At 40.8% G+C, this 22,943-nt stretch overlaps 1 protein-coding gene across 1 annotated transcript in view; it reads right to left on the bottom strand.

Moving 5' to 3' along the window:
* Positions 1 to 22,943, bottom strand: part of GRK4 (G protein-coupled receptor kinase 4) — a 341,746-nt gene that overhangs the window by 113,967 nt on the left and 204,836 nt on the right. Inside the window, exon 4 of the mRNA XM_073610875.1 lies at positions 13,284 to 13,361. Coding sequence (XP_073466976.1) covers positions 13,284 to 13,361 — 78 coding nt within the window. The remainder of the gene's footprint in view (positions 1 to 13,283; positions 13,362 to 22,943) is intronic.

Consider the following 22,943-nt stretch of genomic DNA (forward strand, 5'->3'; position numbering starts at 1 on the left):
CCTACAATAGAACGTTTCTGAAGAAGGGGGAATCACCAGGTATTATTTTAATGAAATCTGCAGGATTTGAAAAATATTGACCACATTTGAAATTACATTAATATGGTAAAACTTTTTTTTTTATTACCATTTTAGTGATCGAGTTTACGTCTACTTCAACATTCCATTTGAACCTGTCTACACATAAAACGAATGCTTGAAACTTACTGTAAGTATAACGACATCAACACACATACAATACCTCAAGCCAGCTCTGTGCATTTGAAATAGCCATCACAAACACTTCTCAACCGGATTCCCTGAAACCAGCCATACCCTTTAAAATGCCTTGGAGAGCAGCAAGTCACCTAAAACTGGAATAATAAAGAATTCTTGTACAGGAACTGTGACTTGTACGTGCCAAATGGAAACAGCCAGCTCTTATTAAATTACCTCGGGGCCTTTTTTATTGCAGGTTTTGGAATGAGGTGTTTAGGACTGTATTTTATATCACAAACTAACTAGGGCTGCTGTACTCAAAGAATCCTGAATGGCACAGGGACTTTTAAAATGATTTCACGTACAATATTCATAAAGGGGACTGTGTTAGTAACTAATACCCACATTCCACCATACCAGGTAGCCTCACACAAAGAAGGTCCCCTTATGTCGCTCTGTAGTCCTGGGCAGCCAAGGGCTGTATACTTTGGATGTGAAGATGTCTATTTGCCAGTAGAAGAGTAAACTTAACTTAGAATATTTTTTTTCATACTGGTTAAACGCCAGATTGTAAACCTGCTGGTCATAGAGTGATTTATATTCTGCTGAATCTCCAGGAATGTGGTGCTCAGCAGTGGATCTGATTTATAAAATCTTAAATAACTCCTGGCAAATATATGAAAAACAACCTTTAGTTCACTTATAAATACCATTAAAAGTCCTAATATAATTTTTCAATTCGGCATGTCATTAGTCAGTCTTTAAAAGTGAAACTTACCAGGGCTAAAATGCTGATCTATGATTTTCTCCTTCAGCAAAGAATTCATAACCAGCTGCCTTGGCATCTGGTCGCATAATTGGCCACTAGTGATGGGCTTGGGCATGCTCGAATCATAGGCCAAATACTACCGGAGCAGTGTATTCTAGGGCTGTGTTCAGATCTTTATCTGCCAAAGTCTCATGATTTGGGGGTGCATATTTTGCCGTAATTTATGTGCATATGCTCCAAAACACGCACACGTACATGTGTATGTGCATAAATTCCTCCTAGTAGTTAGAATAAATGACTACATTTATGTGTGTAAGCTTCTAAACACTGTAAGTGCATAAAAGCACACATTTTACAGGCCATTACACTGCTTCTGGCAGCAAGGTCCAGCATAAACAATCATAACTTAATTAAGTCCATGTGCTCCTGCCAACAGTCAAATCCTGTGAGTAGGAATCGGGGGGGAGGGGGGGGGTCTATGGCTTCTTACGGTGGCACACAGGGAGGAGTAGCAATGAGCGTCGGCAGAGAACCCCAGAGGAGGTGGTCAGGGGCCCCTCTGTGCAATACCCTTTCATAGAGCAGGCAAATATAACATGTTTAATATTTTAATGTAAAAAATTGGACTTTACTACCGCTTTAATATGGGATTCTTTTATCAAAATATTGTCGCATATATTTTCCATAAGAATAAGTGGGACTGCACATAATCAGATGTGAAGACCAGGCTGAAAACGTTTGCAGAGTTGGCTTCTCATGGCTGCATAGTATGGATTTGGGGGGGAAACAGTCGTTCCCCTTCTCTTGAGCTGTCCACAGTCTTAAATACTTTGGGGTCTATCTTACTTTTAACCCAGATCATCTTTTTGAGGTGAATTTTTGCCTTTTGCTGGCCAAAATATGTACGGACCTCCAAAAGTGGAGATCTCAAAATCTGAATCTGACTTGGTTCGGACGTTGCAACGCCTTCAAGATACCCCAGATTCTATATCTGATTCAGACTCTTCCTATTTGGATCCATCCCACCTTCTTTGCTCAGTTACGGGCATTGCTTCTTAAATTCATCTGGGGGTATCTCGTGTTTGTCTCTTCCTAAACTGAAAGGGGGATTCTTACCCAACAGGCTGTCCTACTTTAAGGCCCTTCACCTAGCCCATGTGGTCAGCTGGTGCACATAAGCAAAGACCAATCTATGGGTCTCTGTTGAACAAAAGCACTCACCGTTCCTACTGTCATGTATTCCTCATTGTTACAAATACTCTCCCTCCAGGCACATCTGACTATTGGGGCACAATTAAGGCGATTTCCTCCACGTTTCATCTCCCAGATATCTCACCTCACCCTTCTAGGATTCCTATTTTGAGGGATCTGGTGTTTATAGAGCATAATCCTCTCTCAAAAACAATAATGTTCTCTTTGTACTTCCTGATGCCCTTTTCTCCACAATGGAGTGTCTTGCAATGTTATTCCTGGTGTATCTCACGTGTATTGTTAAGCTGTATCCATAATTCTAGCAGTAGCTATGAAAAACATTTTTCGTTTTTTTTCCTGATTGCTCGATCTTGAATATGGATTTCAATGATTGTAAGTTTTTTTTATAGTTGTATTGTCAAAGCGGACTTTTGCTTCTATTTTCATTTTGTGTTAATTTTTTTTCTTCAATAAAATCAGATTGCACTAAAAATGACCTTTCCTTTTCAATCTGCAGCTGCTGTAATTTTCTATAAATGCAATGCAATATGGCTACATGGAGTTGTTCTGTACACAGTGTGTACTGACCACTCCCAAGAAACATCATTTCCTGCTTGTGTGATTGGCTCACCAATTTTCCCAGAAGTCTGCCTAAGTCAGATTTCAGGCATTCCATGCAACAAAAACATCATTTTTGGTGAGATATTTCCAATAGGAAAAGGGATGCAGGCCCAGCAGCTTTCCTCATTAGCACTCTTCAGCTGCCACAGCTGACTGATAATTATGAAACCACTCCCATTAGACCTACTCAGCACAGAGGGACAGACACACACAAAGGTATTTCTTCAGAATAACAAAAAGGTAGGAATCTGCAACAAAGGTTGTTATAATCCTTGCAGTGTACATTGATCACCCAGGGGGAATGTTTTTTTCTCAACAAAAGTGGAGTTATGCTTTAAGGTACACTTGCTGAATGTGGCCTGGGCTTGCATCCTGGTTCTTTGTAAGCAACCCATCACCCCTGTTCTCACTGTGGTTGTCTAAAATCAATGATATTAAACATATGGAACACCTTAGTGCCTCCTTCTATCATAGGGAGAAGAGGTTTTGTGACACGTGGTATCTGTGGATGATCTTTTCCTGCTCTACCGCATATCAGGAAATAATGTGTCCTTCAGCCTGTTGGCATCCCTGACCTATCACTTGGCGCTGACCAACAGGTCTCAACCTAGGGAGACTAATGCCCTGTACACACGACCGGTTTTCCCGTCAAAATAAACTCTGAAGGTTTTTCCGACGGAATTCCACTCAAGCTGTCTTGCATACACACGGTCACACCAAATTCCAACCGTCCAGAACGCGGTGACGTAGGACGGGACTAGAAAAAGAAAGTTCAATAGCCAGTAGCCAATAGCTTCTGTCTCGTATTTGCTTCAGAGCATGCGTCATTTTTGGTACGTCGGAACAGAATACAGATGAGCGGTTTTCCCAATAGGAATTGGTTCAGTCGGAAAAATTTAGAACATGTTCTCTTTCTAGGTCCATCAGAATTTTCGACATAAAAAGTCCGATGGGGCATACACACGATCGGAATATACGATGAAAATCTCCCGTGGGACTTCTTCTGTCAGACATTCCGCTCGTGTGTACACGGCATTAGTATTAGTCAGGCCCATGACCAATAATTTGATATACTTTCAGCTGATCTCAGCTTACCCTCCACTGGAGCATTCTCCTCTACATTTTATTTCCCTGTCCCCACTTTGCATCCTATCGCCTCCCATTCCTCCCCTCAACCCCCCCGCCCTTTTTTTTCCTTATCTCATTTCTTTCTCCCTCTTTTTTTTTGGAAGATACTGGGTTTAGAACTCTGGCAGGCAGCCAGTCTGGGAGCACCATCGCATTAATCTTTTCTTCTTGCAGCATCACATGTGCTATCAGAGGCTATTGAGCTCCTGAAACAGCCTTGCTGTCAGTGGTTTATCAGGTCCTTCTTATGACCCCCCCAAAAAGATGTGGGCGAAGGGGGATAATTTAACATACAGGATAACTATACCAAAGGGGACCGGTCATTTTGATACACAGAGATGAAACTTAAGTTTTACTAGTTTATCTGCAGCCCTCTCTTCCCTACAGCCTCCTAAAGCACATATTTTACACCACATTTCTGAGGTCTATCAGGCAGGGGACAGGGATCCGACATCACACACTGCAGAGCACAGGGAAGGGAGCTGAGTGTAAGCTGAGAGCTGAATGAAGGGAAAAGATACACCCCCTCCTCTACAAAGTCTTATAGGGAAACGTGCACAGCTGGGGCTGTCAATCACCTTCTGTATGCTGGAAGGAGTGGGGGTGTTCCCCCCGGGATTCTGTGGTGTCGGAATAACTTGGCAGTCAAGCGACTCATACAGATAAGATAGCTGAGAGAAAAGAGAGCGGATAGGAACCACACTAAGTGCTTTGAATTGATTAAAGAACACACTATAGAGGGATGTGCTTTATTCATATTTCATTTCAAAGGTTTACAACCACTTTAATACTATAACTAAAACTCATACCAATACCATTTACTGCAAATCATTTTCCATACATGTTAATGCTTTTACTTGAATTTAGATGTGCTATTATTCTACTGTCAAAATACCAGCTATATCATGAGCGTTTCATGGTATATTTGGTATACTTATTTATCAGGATCTAGACAAGTACGAGTTGAAATGTGGTCCCAGCCATCACACACACAAAAGCAGTATTTAATCTTTAAGAGCAATGATGGTGATTTTACAAAACATCATACTTCAATTAAACAGAGTGAGCACTTCACTTTAAAATAATCTTAATGTCAATATTGACCTGCATCCCTGTGGGATGTGGTTAGTTTATGGGCAAATGTACGAATGTTGGTCGCAAGCAATAGAGCACACTGTGTTTTCTGTATGTATGCCAATCACTCTCCATGTGTTTATCACACACGTCAGAGCAAAAAGACACAAAAAAGGAAACATGTGGCGTGCGTGTGGAATAGACTTGAATTTACCCACAAGTAGTGTTCTTACAATGTAAAAACTATTTGAGGGTGTAGGGTTATGAAGCTAGTGTAGGGTAGTATGTCAGCTGAACACAACTGGATGAAGAAGCCTTGCTTGCTATAGCTTTCAATATAGTTAGTATCTGTAAAGAAAATGTACGGTTTTTACATATATTTACTTATATATACTTACATTCGGAATTAAGAATATTTACAGTTTTGTATTTCTATTTAATAAGGTAAATATGCTTTACTTCATATGGATATTTAATAACTACCAACTTCAGCCAGCAGGTGGAGAGTGTGTATCTACTTTCTCTGGTTTTCTTGAGTCTAATTTACTGCTGTGCTGTGCATAGCCTGCATGTTTTACATATACAGCTGGACAGTAGCAGATCAAATAACACACACAGCCGAACGATTAAGGGGACTGCTTCCATGGATATTCACTTAGCCTTGGCTTTTGGCACAGGTACCTTAACTATCAGCCCAGACTGCCAGCACATGGGAAAGACACTTGTACTGTCATATAGAGGTTAGTGTTAGGGCTTAGTTTAGGGTGTAAGGCACAGTTTAGAGATGATGAAAAATGCAAGGGTAGATTTATTGTTAAAGAATTATTTAAGGGGTAGTTTAGGTCTTTCACAGCTCTCCAGTGGTTTTGCCTTGAATTATCACAGCCACGTTAACATACAATATTTTAAAAATGAATGTACGTTGTGTTAAGGCAGCTCATTCTAGGAAACAAAAATAGCTATTTATGCATTGTGGTTTGCAACAACTTAAATGCGTTTTGCAGCATTTACAAGATGTGTGTGGGTTTCATTCGAATGAATGGTGCCTAAAATTGTGCAATGCACAAATACAAATCTGGCATAAGTGATGAAATGATTAAAGTATAACTAAAGGTACATTTTTCTTTTTTTGTTATGGATAAAGTGGAGAGGGATTAGTACACCTGTTAGGAGCTAGTCATCCCAGCACTCGTGCCCGGCCCTGTAAGCTGAGCTGCACATGCAGAGTTTGCAGCACCAGAGAAGACAGCGGGCAGGCAGATAAGGGTACTTTATTGCAGAAGAGACAGTGCACATCTCTTCTGCAATAAAAGCCTGTCTGCTCGCTGTTTTTTACAGCGGAACATCAGTTCTGCTTAAACAGCTCACTTTAACTAATAAGTGTTCAGGCAGGGCAGCGTTAATGTGATGGGGTTCTTTAGGGTATGGCGTAAAATGGAGGCCAGCTAGGTTATTCACATTGGTCCTTCCAAGCTGAGACCAAAATGTATCAGGAAGCAGCCAAAAAGTGTCCATATAAATCTTTACAGTTCATGATTAATTGATGATTAATTAATGATTGAATGTCAATGTGGTTGGACCTCTATGGAGGAGATCACCTTTGGGATGCATTTCTGAAGTTTAAATTTTGAACGGTGATCTCCTAAAATGCTGCATATAAATATAGCAAAAATAAACTTATGGATCAGCTTCTTGCAGAAAAGGATTGGTATCCGCTGCTATAACTGAGAATCAAAGCCAATGTCAACACTGGTACTTGTTAGCTAACCCAAGTTATATTGGCCAACAGAAAGGGAGGCGTCCAAAGATATCTATAAGTAGTTCAGGTTAGCATACACAAGTATCTGTTAAACTTGCAGCTCCCAAGGCCATAAAATATTGCATTTTACAAGGTACACATTAAAAAGGTAGACCAGCGTTTCAAGATGTTGTCGTGTCTCTTTCCCTCCTCACAAGTGATATATTTGTCCCATGTTTTATTTGCCCGTTTTTCAATGCAGCGGTTTTATCTTGTATTGACTTATGAAGCTTTTTTGGTAATGTGTTTTTACAGTACCAAAATACTGATTCATTGGTTCCCCAAGCAGAAATGCTAGGGAACCACAAATCCTAGCATATCCTTCTAGCCACAAAATGACTCGAAATTGTACACAAGATGGTGGATCAAAGGTTAATCCCTGCTTTACACCATCATAAATTATCTTGAAATACGTACAGTATATCTACCAGCTAAACATACCTGAGTTGAACCTCCAATTTTCTCCCCATCGTTCACATTGACCCACTGGACAGTACCTTAGATTATTCTCTGTAGAGCCAGTATACCGATCTTCTGAATTAGATTGAAGCTTGAATAAAGTTCCAGGTAGCAGACTAACATGACCCAACTGGAGAAAGGTGGCTAAAAGTATGAACCTGGAGATAAGAGCCCCCCTAGTACTGGCCTCAGCAGGAAGGTGGACCTAGAAACTGAGGCGCAGATGTCTTGCCACTGGAGATCCAGAGGTGTATTAGATGCCTGTGCTTGGATAAACTAGTTAGAATGTATCAAAATCTGAAATACCAGTTTTGGCTGGTGAGTCCTTTTAATGTTTATACACTATTATATTTCACCCATGTCAGAGATCAACTTCTGATCCAAAATGTTAAAAACTTGGAGCCGCTTCATATGAAATAGTACATAAAGATTTTTTTTTTTAACCCAGAATCTTAGCACAAAGGACGTCATCTGAGCTGTAGTGGAATGCTGTTTACAATATGGTATTTCTATGCAAATATTTCATATTCTGCAGAAACCCCCTACACACGCAATTACAGCCTCAATTAGCACAAGGGAAAATATATTATCTAAGTGCGGCAGTTAAAAATGCATTTACATTTTAAAGAAGAAAACATACAAGCTACACATCTACCGCAATCCACATTTTCTTTGTAATTTGTCATTTGGGTAATAGTTTGTGAGCTTTGAAACGGAGCCAGGCTTTGAAAAACACACTCCAAACTCATTTCCTGTTGCTGATGTTCTTGGCCAAGAACATCTGGTTAGCATTTCTGAGGACTAGAAGAATGGGTTACAGAGAAGAGTCACAAGTTTCCACGAGGAACAGAGACTGCTCTGAAACTGCCCCAAACATGGACTTTACAGCTTGTATTGATGAACATATATTTGGACATCTTTCTGCGGCCTTGGGTTATGTGCTTGTTGGCATGTCCCCTTCTGTCAAAGGTGGCTGTGGTAAAACATGGGCAAAAATGGTTTCAGATGGGGCAGTTCTTTTAAAGTTCTAAATATAAAGGTGGATTACTCAGGGTCAGTTCATTTTAAAGCGGAACTCTAGGCAAACCACCAAATACACCACTGAAATAAACATAAGGCAATTGTCTTACCAGCCAAAAGATTATGGCAGAGCAAATCTGGTGATCTGACTTATCTCTGTTGCTGTTAAGCAACACAGCTTATTTACCTTTCCTCATCCCATGGATTCCTCCTCCTATTAGCAAGTTCCTTGTGAGCCAATGTGCAAGCAACAAACTTGGTTGGTCTCTAGAGCTACCCCTTCCCTGTCCCAACCTAAATATTGCATAGAATTAGGCTGAAAGTGCATTTATAAAAAAATATTTTATTAAAGTGACCCATTTTTTTTTTTTTTATAGTTGGCTTGTGTTAACCATTTAAATTACTACTGCAGTGACCTGTCTTGGATTCTTCAGTGGTGAGATCTCCCCAACAAAGCTCTTAACTCAGTTACCTTCAGCTGTGTAGCCCACTTTATCAGAGAGAGTATTAGCCTTTCCGCTGCAACTGTATCAGCAGACCTCAGGTGACTGGCACTACTAGGCAAGTTGGAAAACTTTTGTTAGGCTTACTATTCATCTGTGTCATTAAAAAAGAGCCAATTAGAGATGTCTACTGTTGTGGCATATTTCCTCTGATGGAGAGCCACTACACATGCACAAACCAGTGGACATGCTTGTCATCAACTTCTGTTCAACTACCGTTTTGGCATTTTGTTCACTCTATCAAAAGGCTGTAATAGCCTGCAGTGTACTCCACTGTCAGAACACAATGACACAGCGGGGAAGATTCCCCCCATGCCATCCACAATAACTGTGTGGATTGAGGAATTGGGTCAGTTTTTTCGTTCAACCCACTGGTTGGTTGTTCGTTAAGTCCATTAAATTTTACTGGTGCATCCAACACTACCCTCTCACCAGAATAACAATGTTGCTTCTCCAGAAGAGTGGAGACATCCTAAGAGAGTAATGTCACGTACACACGGTTGGATTTTCCGACGGGAAATGTTCGATGGGAGCTTGTTGTCGGAAATTCCGACCGTGTGTAGGCTCCATCGGACATTTCCGTCGGAATTTCCGACAAACAAAATTTTCAGGTCTGGATCTCAAATTTTCCGACAACAAAATCCGGTGTCTGAAATTCTGATCGTGTGTACACAATTCCGACGCACAAAATTCCATACATGCTCAGAATCAAGCAGAAGAGCTGCACTGGCTATTGAACTTTTTTCTCGGCTCGTCATACGCGTTGTACGTCAACGCGATCTTGATGTTCGGAATTTCCGAAAAGATTTGTGTGACCGTGTGTATGCAAGACAAGTTTGAGCCAACGTCCGTTGGAAAAAAAACATGGATTTTTTTGTCGGAATGTGCGATCGTGTGTACATGGCATAAGTGTGTTACTGGCCAGATCACTAGGTGAAAATAAAGAGGGGAAAAAATCTGCAAAAAAACAAAACAAAAAAACACACAGCCACCAAATTTAAGGATTGGTAAGCAGCAATAAATAAAATGTTTTTCTTTCCGTTTAACCCCTTCCCGCCGACCGAACGCATATATGCGGCCTCAGCTTTCCGGGGTTATACCGGGATGATGCCCACAGCTGCAGGCATCATCCCGGTACCGTTGTTTTCAGCGGGCGATCGGCTACCCGAGTATAACAACCGATGCGGCTAAAAGCCGCTCGGCTGTTATACCGGAGGAGCGGGAGGGGACATCCCCCCCCTCCCGCCGCCTCCCGCCGCTGTTAGTGAGGTCTTGTCGGAAAGCACTATTGCTGTTTGTTAAGAGCTTGTAAAATCTTTCTATAGTCTGGGCACGGGTGCAATTTAAACTTCATTTGTCATTAGAGAAGTACAGTATGTGGGTTAACCTCCTCCTGAATATCAGGTGCAAGGACTCGGGTGCTATGAGAAAAGGCAAGTATAAACATTTTCCTTTCATAGTTGTTCATATAGGATTTAGAAGGGGTGGGATTAGGTTTAAGCTTAGGTAGTAATAGCATGAAATTCCACATCAAGACTGTTATTGAGAACTGGGAATTTCTGATTTATCTGCTGTTTAGTGCTTCCTTCCACACCACCTCAGAACATTATCTTCATCACAAAGGAAAATATCCAAATCATCCACTCCATTATGAGAGTTGACTGTTTTCTTTGCTTACCATGGACATAGTCAACATGGTCTGTCTGAAGAGAAAGCGTGGCCACACACTGAGGCTAAAATTCAAACCCATGAATGTGTCTAAAAGATGTGCAGCAGCACCAAAAAAAGGCACATTTTCAAAGGTTAGATATCCATTTTAGATGTTAACTGTACTTTATGAAATTCTTTATAGCAGAACTTTAAGCAAAAATCAGGATTTCAGTTATACTCCTCACTTACTGTATAGGTTTTATTTTAATCATAAGTAAAAAGCATCCTCCATGTGTATAGTTCAAGCCTAAAAATCACCAATGGATGCCTACAGATACAAATGGCTGAGGAAGTTCTGCCTCTCCTCTCTCGGCTTGCTGACCGGATAACGGAAGAGCAGAACACTGATGAGGTCAACTCCTATAAGCATATTAATGGTATTAATTTTGCAAGAGTTTAGCAAAATAAAAAGCCCTGGAAAATGTTAAACTTGTCGAGACGCTAAATATTTATTGTGTATAAGTGGACTCTTGACCTCCCTGTCAATGGGTAATGGGCAAAAGGCATCTGCAGTTGTCTACGGATACAAAGCCATGTTACCAAGTAAATGTTTCCAGAGAAATCTGTAGGCTTTAAAATGTAGACTAAAAGAAATCCTTCACATCCAACCACATTTTCCAGAATCTCCCCTCTTCTTCATTTCCAACATGAGTTTACTTTACACTCCAGCACTTCTTTTATGACTTAATTTATAAAGCAATTACAAGAACAGTCTGTGATTCCCATTAAACTACCAATTAACTTTCTTCTTTTCTGTCCAAGCAACAGGAAATCCACAAACTGGAATTACATTGGTGAATGAGTTCAGATATTACAAAAGCAAATTCCATGTTGATACACAATGACAGGACACAAAGATAAAAACCTGTGAGATATCCTACCCCATAATCAGGCCACTCAATGGAGGACCTAAATGTCTGGATTCCGAAGCGTAACTTTATAACCAACCCTAAGGCTGGATTCACACTGCAGTGTGGAGCGGCTCACAACAGGGGTCTGGTGCGTCCCCGTTCACCGTTTCAGGTCTGAATTAGGTCCGAATTTTTGGCTGAATTCAGATCTGAAATGGACCAGAAGACGCACAGGACTCCCGTGCAATTCGCTCTGCAGCTGTGTGAACCAGCTCCATTGAGAAGTTGTCACAGTCTCCTGACATGCGAATTGGATGCAGTGAAACCCGCATTCAATTTGCAATAGTGTGAACCCAGCCTTAAAGTATAAACTTCTCTTCATCCTGGGTACTACCAGGTATTGCAAATTCAAATTATTTCTGGAATTTGTCGGAAAGCGTTATAACCACCACACCTTCCCATTCATGCACTGTGTACCACTCCCTCCTCTACTGCTTCTTAGCTCTTCCCTAGCCTTCCCCGATGCTATATATCCTGCAACTAGGCTGATGGATATATGGCACATATGCAACTACTTCTCTCACTTTCTCAAGACAGAAATTTTCTGAATTGAAAAATTCTTTGTGCGATAGTGAGGGCTTCTGAAAGACTGGAAGTCACCATTTTTACCTCCTAGGTTAGGCCAAAGTCTCGTCAGGCTCCTAAATGGGGGTCAGGATTGAGACATTTATGGTCACCCGTAGCCCTCATATTATCTGCCATTTTTATGATCTTGTAAGGTCTTCCACTTTTCCCATTCCCAATAGTTAGAGCTGTACAGGTATTATATATATAATTTTTTAATAATAAAGATACATTTATAATCTGTCTAGAGCTTTCATTTGTTATAAATTTTTAGCTATCCCTGTGAAAAAAGCTAAAGCTACCAATGTGTATTAATGTTCAAAACAGTTTCTATGTACATCTCCTAAGGCTCCATGCACAGTGGACGTTAAACTAACGTTATAAAAAAGCCAGTAGCTTTTGAAGTGAGTCTTTCAACGTTTTTTTAACGTTTTTGCAATAGCGTTTATCAGCGTTTTTTTTTTTTTAAAGATTTTTTTTTCAACGGATCAAAAATGTTAAAAAACGCTGTTGACTCACGTTTTTGAGCATTTCATCGACTTTTATCAGCGTTTATCCTTCTAAAGAGTTTTTGTGGCCAGAAAAACAGCTCCTGAATGCGATTTTAGGGTGTTCAGACAACAGCCCATAAACTCCACTTCTGATAAACATCCAAAAATGTCCATGTGTGCATGGACACATAGAATAACAGAGGGGAGTTTTAAACTCCCAAAAACGACCATTTATGAGCTTCAGTGTGCATGAAGCCCAATTGTATATTATATATATATATATATATATATATATATATATATATATTCTTTTATTTTTATGCAATCTTATGGCCCAGGTGGCTGTAGAAAAAAAAGGAGACATGTTTCCACCCAGGTTAATATCCTTTGCTATTTTTTACTTACCTTCAGGTGTAATTATAGAGCGTACACTGGATATACAAATTTTTTTTTTTTTTGACAATTCCTTATCCATCAATCCTCCATGACAATACACTCAATATTCAAATCGGCTGTTTTACATGTATCATGATATTTGAGAATCAATGAGAAGTTGAGGTAGTGTCCAATTACTTGGGTAGGGCAATCTCTAAGAGAAACAGTTCTGTTATGGAGGATTCCTGCAGAAGTATTTACCAAGAAATCTAATTACACATTTTAGCATAAAGCGTGTGCATTGGATCTTCTAAAAGCTGACTGTCACATTTGCACGAGGGCATAAGAGTGGCGAAAAAGAGAAATTAGAGAGTATCCCTTTCTTTTCCTCCATTCGTGTATGAACCATGTCTGGGCAGCACAGTGGTTAGCACTTTCGCCTAGATGGATCGAATCCCAAATATGACTTACCCCATTCTTAAAGAAGGTGTCCAAAATCTTGAGGCCATGGTCTTTGCGCTTCTCATCTGGGGCAACTTCATACTCCGTCTGCAAATTTGGAAACAGATTTAGAGAAATTGTGTCAACTTCTGAGACAGAGAGCATATCACTCTGCCCTACTGCCTGTCATAACAAGATATTTAATTGCTTCAATCATTTTACAGAAAAAAAACACAACGTAAAAGTATAAAATTGTGAAGAAATGCATTCATCGCTTTTACTACAAATTTTTTGAAGGATGTCTGAACCTTGACAATGAGACCCCTAGTGACTCAGAAACATCAGTCATGTAATAAAACATTGGAGATATGAGAGCTGTAACAAAAGTAATGCTCAAGTGCATTACCTTTTTTTTATTAACTTACATACTGTAGGTCATTTAAATTTCACATGCTGGTAGAGTAACTCTTCCTCCACAGTAACTCTTCTTCATTGCAGGTAAAATAATGGATTCTAAGCAGAAGTCAACACTGAGTTCTTGGGGAAGGAGGGGTACAGGCTGTCTGACATCCACAGAAAGCTCATGGGATGTTTACGGGGATGACAACATGGACAAGAGTAATGTGGAGGAAGAAGAAGTTTAACCACTTAGAGCCCATTCACACAGGGGCAACACGACTTGCAGGTCGCCTCAGCGAGGCGACCTGCAAACGACTGCCCGGGCGACTTGCAAAACGACTTCTGTATAGAAGTCTATGCAAGTCGCTCCCCTTAGAACGGTTCCATAGCACAGAACGGGAGGCGACTTGTCAGGCGACTAGGTCGCCTGACAAGTTGTCCCTGTGTGAATGGGCTCTTAAGCTCCAGAATGTTTTACCCCCTTCATGACCAGGTCATTTTTTGTGATATTTCACTGTGCTACTTTAACTGGCAATTGTGCAACATTGTACGCAAATGAAAGTTAAATATTTTTTTCACACACAAAGCTTTCTTTTTGGTGGCATTTGATCACCGCTGGGTTTTATTATATAAAACGAAAAAGTTTATTTTTTTTTCTTTTAAAGACAATTTTTTTTACTTTCTGCTCTAAAACATACAAAAAAAAAAGGAAAAATCTAATTTCTTAAAAAAAATTAAGGCAAAACGTATTCTGCTCTGAGAAAAAAATCTCAATAAGTGTATAGTGATTGGTTTGCATGAAAGTTATAGCGTCTACAAATGATGGTATATACAGTTAGGTCCATATATATATTTGGACACAGGCACAATTGTCCTACTTTTGGCTCTGTATGCCACCAGAATAAAATTAAAATGAAACAATCCAAATGAATCTGAAGTGCAGACTTTCAGCTTTAAGTCAAGGGGTTGAACATAAATCTCAAGTACAAATCTTAGGAACCGCAACCATTTTTATACACATTCCCCCCATTTTCAGGGGCTCAAATGTAATTGGAGAAATCAATATAATCATAATTAAAATGTTAATTTTTAATATTTTGCTGAGAATCCTTTACTGGCAATGACTGCCTGAAGTCTGGAACCCATGGACATTACCATTAAAGGACTGGGTTTCCTCCTTTCTATTGCTTTGCCAGGCTTCGACTGCAGCTGTCTTCAGTTGTTCTTTATTTGTGGGTCTTTCTGCCTTTAGCTTTGCCTTTAGCAAGTGAAATGCTCAATTGGGTTAAGATCAGGTGATTAACTCGGCCATTGCAGAATATTCAACTTTTTTCCTTCAAAAGCTCCTGGGTTGCTTTTGCAGTGTGTTGGATCATTGCCCATTTGTACTGTAAAGCGCCGTCCAATCAACTTTGCTGCATTTGTCTGAATCTGGGCTGACAGAATATCTCTAAACACTGCAGAATTCATCTGGCTGCTTCTGTCACATCATCAATAAACACCAATGACCCAGTGCCACTGGAAGCCATGCATACACTTGCCATCACACTGCCTCCACCATGTTTTACAGCGGACGTTGTGTGCTTTGTCTCATAAGCTGTTCCAAGCCTTCGCCACACTTTTTTCATTCCGTCATTCTTGTACAGATTAATCTTAGTTTCTTCTGTTCAAAGAATGCTTTTCCAGAACTGGTCTGTTTTTTTTTTTTTTAGATATTTTTTGGCAAAGCCTAATCTGGCTTTTGTATTCTTCAGGCTTATGAATGGTTTGCACCTTGTGGTGAACGCTCTGTATTTGCTCTCATGAAGTCTTCTCTTGATTTTAGACTTTGAACATGATACACCCACCTCCCGGAGAGTGTCCTTCACGTTTCTGGATGTTGTGAATGGGTTTTTCTTTACCATAGAGAGGATCCTGCGATCATACACCACTGTTGTCTTCCATGGACGTCCAGGCCTTTTTATGTTGCTGAGCTCACCAGTGCGTTCTTCTTTCCTCATAATGTACTAAACTGTTGATTTGGCCACTCCTAATGTTGCTGCTATCTCGCTGATGGATTTCTTTTGTTTTTGAAGTCTTACAATTGCCTGTTTCACTTGCATGGACAGCTCCTTTGAACGCATTATGTAGGTTCACAGCAATAGATCCCAAATGCAAATACCTCACTTAGAATCAACTCCAGACCTTTTACCTGCCTAATTGATGAAGAAATAACGAAAGAGTAGCCCACACTTGGCCATGAAACAGCTTTTTATTAAATTGTCCAATTACATTTGGTCTCTTGAAAAAAGGGGGGTGGCTTTTCTTAAGAGCTGTAATTCCTAAACCCTTCCTCCGATTTGGATGAGCATACCCTCAAATTAAACCTGAGAGTGTGCACTTTATAGCCCACATCCATTATATAACTATAGCTTGAATATTTTTTGGTAAATACCTGAAAAACAAAAATAAAATTATGCCTTTGTCCAAATATCTATATGGACCTAACTGTATATTGTCATTTTTTTTTTTTTTTTTTTTTATACCGGTAATGGCATTGATCAGCGACTTTTAGTGGGACTGTGTGGCAGGCAATCTGACACCAACTGACAATAGGTGGGAACTGACACTGACATCATCAGTAACAATATTACAGTGATCAGTGATAACACTATACACGTTCACTGTACTGTCACAGGCTGGGAAGGGGTTAACATCACATTGCTGCTCCATGTACAGAGCCCTGTGTTGTTAGATAACACAGGGCTCTGTACTGTTGTGAGTTGATCAGCAGGTCCCAGGCATAAATCATTGGCTGGGACCTGCTGACCAACTTGTGCTTTACCGAATCACAGCACAGATGGGCCAAGCTGCCCCTATCCAGAAATGCCAGATAACTTCCATGTACATAATCTGGCCCAGAGCGGCTGCCATGCCGCAGTATAATTATATAGGGCGTTCAAGGAAGTGGTTAAAGTGGAAACCAGTGCTAAAGACAAACCACATTTCTGCAGCCTTCTCTAGATGTCTGACAGCTTGCATCCCTTCTCAAGAACAAAATAATGACAAATAATTATAACTTCAAAAAACCCGCCATGCCTCCTACTAAACACCTTGGACTGACTAGTTTCCAAAAAGGGGTCATTTGGGGGATATTTGTATTGTCCTGACATTTTAGGGCCTCAAGAAATAAGATAGTCTGTCAGTACATTAGGAAAAAAACACAATAGGTCCTTAAGCGCTAGAACTCACAAACACTGAAAACCATTGTCATGTCATAATAATATTTTCGAAAAAATGGCTAGAGCCCACTGCATCCTGACAGTGATTTGTTTTTAATCAGTTCGATTTCACCTTTTTATCGCCAGTTGTTTTTTAATTTTGATGTGCATCCAATAAATGAACTTGATTGTTTACATCATTTATAACAATCTTTTATTGCTGGTCCCATAGAGCGCTGCAATTTTGTCTAGTCAGTACATCAGAATTGATCAATTTTTAGATATATACCATAGTTTGTGGACTCTATAACTTTCCCACAGACTAAATAATATATATTGATTTGGGTTATTTTCAAAGAAATGTAGCAGGATACATTTTGAGCTACTTTTGTGAAGAACATTTAATTATTTGCAAAATTGTATAACAGAAATGAAGAAAAACTTTTTTTTTCCCCATATTTTTAAGTCTTTTTATTTAGCAAAATATAAAAACCCAGTGGTGATTAAATACCACCAAAAGAACACTCTAGTTGTGTGAACAAAATGATAAAAATGTAGTTTGGTCACAGTGTTACATGAATGTGCAATTCTCATTCAGACAGCACTGACAGCTGAAAATTTTCCTGGGCAGGAGGGGGGGGGGGGGGGTGCCCAGTATTGAAGTGGTTAACAATTTAAAAAACGAATGATACTTTTTGTTTTACCTTAGGATGGAAAAATTGGAAAATGCTCGTATTAGAGAACTAATCCTCCTTTGATATGAAAAAGGGTTACCAAAGTGTCTCCCTATGTTTTAAGGTTTGAAAAATAAGCTTCTATGGACTTTCTTGGTCAAAGTTATAAGAGAAGGAGTCTTATCACAACCCCCCCCCCCCATATTTGACAGCCTCGTCTGTCTTGCTCCTGCAGAGATTAAGGTGTCCGCAACATATTCCAGGCCTACACACAGCTCAGACAACCAAGTTTAGCTTAGGAAGGCTAAATACTGCCCAGCAGAAATGTATACAAGATCTGCAGTGAAGAGAACAGCACCTGGTGATGTAGACAGCTTGAGGCCTCGTAGTAATTAAAGGGCCACTAAAACTATGTACTCCCATAGGGGCTGCTGACTGTAGTGGTCCATCTATCACCCTGCCAAGCCAGGCACACAATTTAAAGCATCCAGAGACATGAAATAGTCCTTGCGCTTGTTTTTTTGTATTTTATTGAGCGGAATTTATTGGGTGGGGATAGGGGAATTATGAGATGCCCAGATAATTGACAGTCAAAATTTGGACCAACTATATACATTCACAGTATATACAGTCTCCTCTCTCCAGCACTTCACGTGCTTGTACTTACTGGACCATCTAGCACTGATAAGTAGGCCTGACACTGGCTCAGCCAGGCCTAAAGCAGATGCCCTTTGCAGGCAGGGACCGCAGACCCCTATGGTGTAGCAAAAATATAGAAAGCCCCAGCGCTAGCTGTCCCTGTGGCTACTGCTCCCAGTACCACCTCTTCAGGCACTGCCAGCTCTTCTGGCTGCAGCTGCCCCTTTCCACTGCCCATGCCACCCCAATCCTCCAAACTGGCTCTGCACCCATCCCAGACTGCTCCACATCAGTCCTCTCAGGTGTGCCTTCCAGTCCTCCCGACTGTGTGAACACTCACCAGCCAGCCCTCTTGGCTGCCTCTGTGGAACTCCTGGAGACTTGCCTGGCAGCGTTCTCCCACTGTCCTCTCTTGCTCCTCCTGTGCCTCCTGGTCAGGACACCCCTGTGGGTTGCAAGAGGGTCCTGTCGGCACCCGAGCCCAGGCCCAAGGTCATCCCCCCTCCAGACTGGGGTGCTCCCTCAAAGGCCCCTACAGCCTAACACTCTATCTCCATCTTCCACCCGACCAACTCCTCCCCCAGCTGGGCTGACCCTGGGTATTTAAGGATGCCTCGCAACCTACCAATCTAGATTGGGGATTGGTCAGGGCTCCTCAGAACAGCCCAGGCAGCTCTGCCTCCCCTCTCCACCTCTCTTTCCAGAAAACACCAGAACATTCTGGAAAGAAGTGGGAGGTCCTGGTGATTCTACCTGTGCGTCACCCAGCACTACCATGAGCCACTCCCAGCCCAGATCAAAACACATCCAGGCTTGGCTGCCAGCCAAGCCTGGAAATGTACCTACTCTCACAAAACATGTACTATTCTTCTAGCACACTAGAGGGGGCTACAACTAAAATTAGAATGTGTACACTACATAAAAGAGCTACCAATAGTGTTAACAAATACCTTGCAGGAGTCATCATTGCATACAAAAACATTAAGAGGTTTCCCATTTATGTACCCTTGTGGTGCTGCCTAATACGCTGTCTTGGTTTTCACGTTAATGAGAAGGCAGCAGTAAGACACTAGATGGTAAGTTTCTGCTTAAAGACTATTGGGCATGATGTCAGTGGAAACATCTATCCATCAATGCTAAAAAAATTATTTATATAAAACCAGTTCAGAGAAAAAAGACGTTTCGTGGTCATTTGTTTAAATAGAAAAATAATTAATATATTTTTTTAAACCCCATACTGTATATACACACACACACCAAAATGTAAATTACATAGAACTGAGATACTTTTCAACATGTAGAAGTCTGATAAAGTCTGATAAAATATAAACTTAAAGTGTTACTAAACCCACAACAGTAAAATCAGTCTGTATATGTAGTAAAGCATGCTGGTTATACTCACTGTGGAAGCTAAGGGGTTAAGCCTCTGCATTGTGTAAAAAGGCTGTTTGATCCTGTCTTCTCTGATCCTCCCCTTCCCATCCCAAATCTATCTGCTGATAGTACAGAGCCTTGGGGGCACTCTGGGCATGCTCAGTTTGGTGTGTATTGCTAGAGAGTTTTTTTTCTTGATGTGTGATCAGCACAGGGCCAATCAGCACTGTCCAGACAGAGGGTCAGGGTATTTAGCAGTTTATATTTACTAAAATAATTGCATTTCCATGTTCTGTGTACTGTGGGAGACTAGATTAGTAACACTTTAAAGTGATTGTAAACAATCATCTTGCTAAACATTATAAGTGATCACAGACCCTTCGTTCTCAGCTGCAAGAGCTGGGAGGGGGGGGGGAGCAGCAGCACACTGTGCTATTCAGTGAATGGCTGTGCAGTGGGGGCATGTCAGGATATGTCTGACCATTGGAGGAGAGCACACCGAGTTCCCAGCAAAGCTAGAAAAGCTAGAAAACAGACCACGGTGTGCTCTCCTACTTAGTGTGGTCAGTTTTTATTAGGAAAGCAAAAGGGACTGACAGGATCACCAGGGATTTTACATAAAGGAAGCAATACAAAGAGAACAGGATACTTTCTCATACAAGTACATGGTTCAGCAGGTATCAGGGATATGAAGTGTTGAGGTAACAAACGCTTTAAGTGATACATTTAGTACATTGCCATATCACATATTACCACATCAGAGAATACAGCCTTCTCATGTCTCACCCTTTAATGATCTTGGGACAAAATTTTGCATTAACACAATTTATGGGTTGTAGTAAAATGTAGGCACGTCATGCTTTTTACTTGAAGTGTACTTAAAGTGTTACTAAACCCACAACAGTAAAATCAGTTTGTATATGCAGCATAGCATGCTTGTTATATGCTGTGGAACCTAAGGGGTTAATCCTTTGCATTGTGTAAAAAAGGCTGTTTTTATCCTGTATGCACAGATCCTTCCCTCCAGGCACTGTCTATCTGGGGAAGGCCATCTAACACAGGCAGGGTAGCCAACCTGCACATGCTCAGTTGTGTCTGTTATGCTGGAGAGAACATTTACTTGCTCTCAGAGATAATCAGGTCACATTATATTGACATCACACGTGTGGGCGTGTACACAGGCTAGTGAAAATCTCCTCCTTCCTGAACTCTCAGCACTGGAGAAACTATGCAGTTTATGATGTACCCGGAGTATACAGATCATCCAAAAAAGTATATAGTGTCAGTAATTTAATATAAAACGAAGATTTATAAGCTGTGTGCACTGTGTTTTTTATTTTCATATTACTGGGTTTAGCAACACTTTAAATCCCAAACTTTTTTTTTTGGCAAGTTCTGGATACACTAGTGAAGTTTTTATTTTCACGTTAGGTCTTTATTTAGATTTGTCACCAGAGCAAGAACAGAGGGGGATTTTCCACTAAGAACCCTTGTTTAAGTGACAATTTGTTTAAGAGAAAATTTCCCTCATTTTGAAGTGATTTCATTCTAGTTCCTGTTGCATCTACAATACAGAAAGTGAAGGGAATCTACTTATCTACCCAATGGCATAGAGAAAAGAAAAAAATAAAGGACATAATGTAGGTTATAAATCCTGGTAACCTAAAATTTTAATTGAAGCAGATGCCTTCATGCAATATCTGGCAGTGTAGACTCCCTCATTTATGCTGTTAGCTGAATTTTTTGGTTATTTGTGTTTTCGCGATTTGTATGTCTTAAGCTTCATCTTCCAGTTACCTTGCTCATACAACAAAGCATGCTTTAGAAATCGATTGCGCAAAATGGGCAACCCTACAAAAGGAACCATCAGTCCTGGAGGAAAATTCAAATGAACTCAACCAAAGCTCTTTTTCTTTGCTGTGTCAAATGGTCATTTTGAGCAAAAGATCACTCGAAACCACCAAATCTAAAATCGATTGACATGTGTCCGTTTACACCCGCTGACATCCAATCCGCCAAAAACAGATGTATGGGGATCAGTTCCCCTTCCGTCTACAAGATCGGAGGGCAATCGGACAAGTGGTCTATTTACATCTGGCCACCCATAGAGGGGAGCGGTCTGTGACCGGACACAGACCTGTCATCTGCCTGCTTGGCGGGGATTAGCAGAGAGATCTGATATGAAAGGGGCCTTCATAAATTGAATTAGTAAATTAGTTGAGCTATGTCCATAGTTTGTGACAGTTAAAGTGGAGCATATGGGCATATGCTGCTAATGAAAAAGTTTGCTGTCTTATTTTTTTTTTTTTTTTGCACACACTGTCTCCTCGGGATCTAGTACGCTTCCATCTGAAGCCCTCTGAGTTTCTTCCGGGAAATGGTGCTGCTGGGTACCCAGCATGCACCTCCCAATCTCGTGACTGTATTGCAGATTGCCATAACAATGGCGGTGTCGGAAGAAGTTTCCACCCCCATGGTTAGGACAACCTGTCAATCAAGGATGCCCATCGACTCCTGGGATTGACGCCGATATCCCAGGAGCCAACGGGTGGCAAGAAATGACATACCTCGCCGTGGTGAGGTACAGCGGAGAAGGACATATTTATGGCCTTTAAAAGGTAATCTGCTTTAAAAAAAAATAAAAAAATTGCGAACCTAATGGCAATGGAATCAGTAACACCAGGGGCAGTAGTTCTAAAATAGGCTGGAGCTCCGCTTTAAAATGTAGGAGCTCTTTAATATAGACAAAATGACATACTAGAACCCTGATCCCAAAACTTGTGGCCCTTTGGCACTTTTTGTGCGGTCCTCGGGGCCTTGCAGAGACTAATCTGCGTTTCCCTTTTGCCCTGTTATAGTATTGATTTCTAGCAGCCTCATGTAATATGTCTTAAGTGTGACAATTTCTTGAAGCATGTTCCCAGTCTCCAACAATGCCATAAGAATGTTCACCGTCTGATAGTCTCCTACAACATGTCCGTAGTCTCTGACCATCTCCTGTAGCATGTCTGCGATCTCTGACTGACTCCTGTATCATGTCCATAATCTCTGACCATCTCCTGTATTATGTCCACAGTCTCTGACAATCTCTTGTATCAGGTCTGAGGAAGGAACTACTTCACGTGCTCCGAAACGCATTGCCATCCCCCCTGACATCACTTCCACCAGCACATATACGTTTCACAGTGCTTCTGGAAGTGCGGTGGCCATCTTGCCCCCTCACCCTCTCCTCCTTCTGCAGCTGCTGGTCAGCATAGCATTCTGGAGTGAAGTTACAGGAGCTGGGATTATTGTATTGATGTGCCTGCCTAAATGCTGGATCTTGTAAGAGTTTTAAACTTTATGCTTATTAAACTGTTGGAATATTGCACTTAAAAGAGAAAAGTACGGGTTTTTTTTGCCCT

This window comes from Aquarana catesbeiana, linkage group LG01 (genome assembly GCF_042186555.1).
Source record: "Aquarana catesbeiana isolate 2022-GZ linkage group LG01, ASM4218655v1, whole genome shotgun sequence".
Lineage (NCBI taxonomy): Eukaryota > Metazoa > Chordata > Amphibia > Anura > Ranidae > Aquarana > Aquarana catesbeiana.